This window comes from Notothenia coriiceps, unplaced genomic scaffold (assembly GCF_000735185.1).
Source record: "Notothenia coriiceps isolate Sejong01 unplaced genomic scaffold, NC01 NC01_scaffold00028427, whole genome shotgun sequence".
In the NCBI taxonomy this organism is placed as follows: domain Eukaryota; kingdom Metazoa; phylum Chordata; class Actinopteri; order Perciformes; family Nototheniidae; genus Notothenia; species Notothenia coriiceps.
Window position 1 is genome coordinate 17,800 of NW_011361128.1, and position 5,599 is coordinate 23,398.

Consider the following 5,599-nt stretch of genomic DNA (forward strand, 5'->3'; position numbering starts at 1 on the left):
GAAAATAGATAATTACGAGTCATTTCAAGTTATATGAGGTTATTAATAGAGGTGGAATGTAGTAAAAATCTACTCAAGTATAATTTTGAGATACTTGTACTTTACCTGAGTATTTTATTATTGTATTCTAGTTCATACTTCTAGTCCACTACATGTATTTAGTTACTTTCCAGAAGCAGATTATTAGCTTATACAAATAAATCAACTAATAAATAAACATTGTTGTATAATTATAGGTTAAGATATCCAGCAGTTAAGTCATTAATATTATTTATATATGTTTCTGATATAGTACACTACGCATAACAAGTACTTTTACCTTTGGGACATATATTTTATAACACTTTTGTAGCCTACTCATAATAAAGTAAGATTTTGATTGCAGGACTTTAGTATTTTTTCATTGTGTTATCGCTACTTTCACTCAAGTAAAGTTTTATCTGAGTACTTTTTCCACCATCGGCTGTTGTACAGAAAAAAGGCATTACATTAGGAATAAACGTGCCTTCAACACATATAAAGAATTCACCTCACCCAGCTTTTTTAAAAACGAATATATCTGCATGATTGTTGTTCTTGTTATGAGTTTGTATCTTCATGGTCTATTGTCTTTATTGTAAATCGCTTTGGATAACCGCCTCAGCTGATTGAAATGTAATGTCTTTGAACATCCGGCTGCTCCTGTTGTAATTGGCGGTTCTGTACCGAATGATTACCACTAACTAGATCTCATAATTTACCCTTTCCTCGGTTTTCCTATCTGCCTTCTTTCCTACCTGTGTGGGTTCGTCTCACCTGAAGACAGCCAGGAGCCGCAGCAGCACCTGGACGCGTCACAGGGTTTGGAGAGAAAGGGGGCGGAGCTTTATGCACAGCCAGAGCGAGGATCAGTGAGCGCGCGGCAGCAGCAGCAGCGTGTTTCTGCTGGATGCAGTCAGTGTTTTCTGCTGGATGCAGTCAGTGGTGAGACTCACAGCTTCCAGGTGGCGATCAACTAACTACAGTGTAACTACAGTGAGAAACAGCCACAAATCTGACTGAGAAGAAAATAATCGGAGTTATATTTCTGGGAATTTCTCATTTCACGGAGAAGAAGAATAGAAAATCCCGGCGATCAGTTTGGACTTGATGAGAAAGTTAAGAAGTCCCGCTCTTGAGGAGCCCAGCGGAATATGATTTGAATTAAAGGAACTTACTACACTGTTGCTCTCGAACAGGTGAGTTTATTCCACATTCATTGCATGTTCTTGACTTTAGTAACACTTTGATTCCGTGCGTAAAAACGCAGCAAACCTGTCCCTGAAACTCCTCACTCTCTCCTCCTCTCCTGATATCACAGTCAGTTTTTGAAATGTTTTTTCAGGCTCGTTGACACCATTTCACCAGCTTCCCATACGTGTTTTCTGAGACCTTTCGCCATGAGTCACTTTCCTCTCAAACTGAAAACATTTTCACTGTTTCCCACCGCCTTTTGTCCCTTTTAAAAAAACACAGCTGTGCCATGAGGAGTAACTTTTTATTGTGTTTTGTGCAGGTGCGCAATAATGCCAACTATTACTCATTATTTTACACCAAAACAAGACGGAACTCATCTCACTATGTCCTTCATAAAATAAAACTGACTATAATACGGTGTTAATGTTCTTTAAAACAATAGTGTATGTATTTTAGATTCTAAATTTACACTACTTTCATCATTTTTTTCTACATAATCCTCTTATAGGTTTCCCGTAGTCACCTTTAAATATTGGCACTTAGGAGTAATATATTTGAGAGTTGTTGTTTTTAAATATGCACCTTTTTTAACTCTTCCTGAAACTCTGTTCTAATATAAACCTGAGCTTTCTTCCTCTTACTGGCACTTAAAAAAAGAAAGTACTAACAGTGAGACATCCGTTTTAAATTGGTCTAAATGTGCACCCGGGGAATCTCAGAGATTTAATGAAACACTGTGGGCATAAATGAAAAAGCCACTGCGCTGGACGTTATTGCCTTGTTTTGGTTTGCATTTGGTGTTAAAACCACATGCACATAGGGGAGCATGCAAATTCACATTTTGCAAATTCTCTGGTGTTGTTCTCCCTTGACCCCCGCCCCCCCACCCTCCTCTAAAAGCATCTCCCAGTGGATTACCACTTACTTGCTGGGGTTATTTATCATTTTGCAGGATGGTCCCCCTTTGCCGTCTCCCTGCAGCCTCTTTTGTTTTAATTAAGTTTATCCCTGCTCCCTCGGGCCCTCGCTGTCTAAACTTAGGCTGGTGGTGGCTCTCTGGGTGATTCACTGCTCTGCCTCTCGCTGTGGTCACTTGGGAACGGAGCTGAGCGCCGCAGAAGTGCTCACCCAGGTCCCACTGCTGGTCTGTCTTGGGTCATTGCAGTCCGGAGTAGAGGCAGCCAGGATTAGGAGGCTGATATTAAAGCTTTGTGTCACCATATCACTCTTAGTCACTTCAGTATGAATGCTTTCACTGCTTGTGGTGAAGTGAGTAAACCCTGGTTTCATAATCTGACACAGTTCCATTTATGAGTCTCAAAAGGGATTTAGATATCCCTTTCTTTTTCTCATGTGGTCCCTTTTCAGCGCCTTTTCCCGCTCACTCCAGACAATAGAGGCCACCTATTCAAAGATATTCATGAGGAATCTTTTGTGTTCCAGAAGGGATATATTACCCACTAATTTCTCATGTCTTTTATTTCTGGAACAGGATGAATCCCCGCTTGCTTCATGCCGTCATGCTGCTGTGGGTCTTGTGCTCCAGTGCGCAGGGCCAGTGTGATAAATCACCCGAGACCAATAAACTCAACCTCTCGGTCAACTACGAGCTCCCGACGTTCACGGCAGACTTCCCGATCCAGAACATGGTGACGCTGGATGGGATCATCTATGTTGGGGCTGTAAACAGGATCTATGCCTTGGCACCGAACCTCACAAAGTTGTCAGAATACCACACGGGGCCGCTGCTTTCCAACGAGACCTGTGGCCAGACATTAACAGGCGCTAGCAGTGGCAGCAAGGTGGACAACCACAACATTGCTTTGGTGGTGGAGAACATCTACGACAAAGGGTTGTACAGCTGCGGATCGGCGGACAATGGCGTTTGCCGGCGTCACGTCCTCGATGACGACAATAGCCCGAAAACCGTTGACGAACACGTCTACTGCTTCGCCGACAAAGGGAGGAAAGGCAAAGGTCAACTCATCGACTCGGATGTTGTTGTGAGTGCTTCAGGCTCTCAGGTGCTTAATGTGGAGAGCAACTTCATCATGTTCTTCGTCGGGAACTCTGAGATCCCAGGGACAGGAAACGTATCGGACAGTGCAACTCATCCCCATACCATCTCTCTTCGGAAGATGAAGACGAGCCAGAACGGCTTCACCTTCTACTCAGACCTCTCGTACATGGACCTGATTCCGCCGCTACGAGGAAACTACTACCTGCGATATGTTTACTCCTTCCACAGTGGACCGTTCACCTACTTCCTGACGGTGCAGCGGGTGAGCATGGACTCCGAGGCCTACCACACCCGCATCGTCCGGATGTGCTCCTCGGACCGCGTGATCCGCCGATACGTTGAGATGCCCCTCGAATGCATCAGCACCGATAAAAGGCGACGACGCTCGTCGGAAATTGACACGGTTTTTAACATCCTCCAGGCAGCACACGTCACCAAGGTGGGGAATGAAGTTGAGCTGCAGAAACAGCTGAAGGTGGAGAGAGGCGACGACGTGTTGTTCGCAGCGTTTGCTCAGGGGAAGCCGAACTCTCCGGAGCCGACAGCGAACTCAGCCGTCTGCATCATGTCCCTGAAACACATCAACAAGATGTTCAAGTTGTACATGCAGAAGTGCCACACAGTGGACCCGTTTCACTTCACAGGATCTAACAAGAAGTCCTGCTACAATGCGGTGAGTAATGAAAGGGGGCGGGGCTTAATGTGCAGTGGTAGCCATTGTAGAACTCTTACTTTGCATTTGATTTCTTGGAGGAAATGCTATTTTTTTTTCATGAATATTCAAACATTTTTCTAGCAAATGTATTTTTTTTGCTTCTTCTTTTAAGTTGTGATACATTTCCACCAATTATGTTAGGGTAAAATAACCAAGAAAATGGTGTAACTGCACTTACTGTATGTGTGAATGCAACCTCTACAATGGTTTCTTCTGTGTGAATATGTACATGTCTGATGCTTTTTAACAGTCAGTAGAGAGAAGGATACGTTTACAGCTGCAAAACTTGGTACTGTACGGTTCAAACATGTTTACAATGCATTTAAAATGACCTGTCTCGTAGTCCAGGTAGTGTGTCTTTCTGTGATGCCAAACACTAACACTTTGCCCAGGAACTGTATTTTAGACATTTCAGTCATAACCTTTGATTAAGTAATGTTCATTCTATCCAAGAGAGAAAACAAGTCCAAGTCTCTGCAGGAGAGGAGTCATCATGAATTGGTTTTACGACTTCTTTCACGACACATAAAATAAGCCTCTATCAGTCATCTGTTGTACATGCATGGCTTGGTTGGGTTTTATCTTTAGAGTTATAGGCTTTGACTGTTTATTCAGCACAAGCAGGTTGTATTGTTGGCTGGAGAGACTGTCTCAGGAACTGGGTGGTCTCAGGTTGAGACGGTGTGTCTACTGGACCTTGTATCATTGTTTTCAAGTGTCCTTGAGCAAGACACTGAAGCATGACCCACTATTGACCTCTGACCCCCCTGGTAGAGAGCATACATGTAAGACTGCATCGTAGGTACATGTGAAGAAACAGAGTCCTGATTACAGTGTGTTTTTAATATGACATTTCAGGAGATAAAATACATTTTACATTCTCATGATTGTCGATTTGAAAGGGCATCTGTTTCACAGTGTTGGCTCTGCACTGCGCACATTGTATTCAAAATGAAACATCAGCTTTGGTTTGAGGTGGTGAATATGCATATTTGGTGAATATTGTAGGACTCTTTTTAGCTGTAAAATGGTCCTAAATGTCCAGGCAAGAATGGTAAAAATGTCTTGAGTGGTTGGGTCACATGACCTCAATACAACCTGTCATTATGCATAGGGCCGTGTAACTAATTAATCACATTATGGACTAGTTCAGTATTAAAATTGCAGTAGGCACAATATTTGGTAAAGGAAAACATCGTAAAAATACCTTCTGAATTAACGGTCCAAGTATTTCAACTGTATTTTACGAGCTAAAAATGTCATTTCATTTTGCAATTTCAATATCCGTCAGAAGATGTGCAACCTTAAGTTTAAAATGTGTGAAGATTGGAGGCAAAAAGCCAGTTAATAATGCTGAAAATAAAAAGGGATGTAGCACAGGTGTGGCAGAACACACAAGGGGAAGATAGCTGTATTTGGGTTAGAGAGGATTTGAAAATATGTACTAATATCGATGTATTGCCCCTCAAATTAAAGCAGAAAGTCAGCACAATTCATATGCAATGCACTGAAGTACCCGCCCCCTCTGCAGTTGTTACCTTCCCTGTAGTCACTCACCTCATATCCATCAACATGGACTCAATCAATCAGCTGAATCACCTGATCAATAAGGACATGAAGTTAACTGCAGACCACCCTGTCAAAGGGTC

General features: G+C 42.6%; 1 protein-coding gene across 1 annotated transcript in view; it reads left to right on the forward strand.

Moving 5' to 3' along the window:
* Positions 1–922: 922 nt before the first annotated feature.
* The window catches only part of LOC104958176 (hepatocyte growth factor receptor-like), a 30,113-nt gene continuing 25,436 nt past the window's right edge, over positions 923–5,599 (forward strand). Inside the window, exons 1-2 of the mRNA XM_010785897.1 lie at positions 923–1,217; positions 2,708–3,908. Coding sequence (XP_010784199.1) covers positions 2,709–3,908 — 1,200 coding nt within the window. The 5' untranslated portion in view covers positions 923–1,217; position 2,708. The remainder of the gene's footprint in view (positions 1,218–2,707; positions 3,909–5,599) is intronic.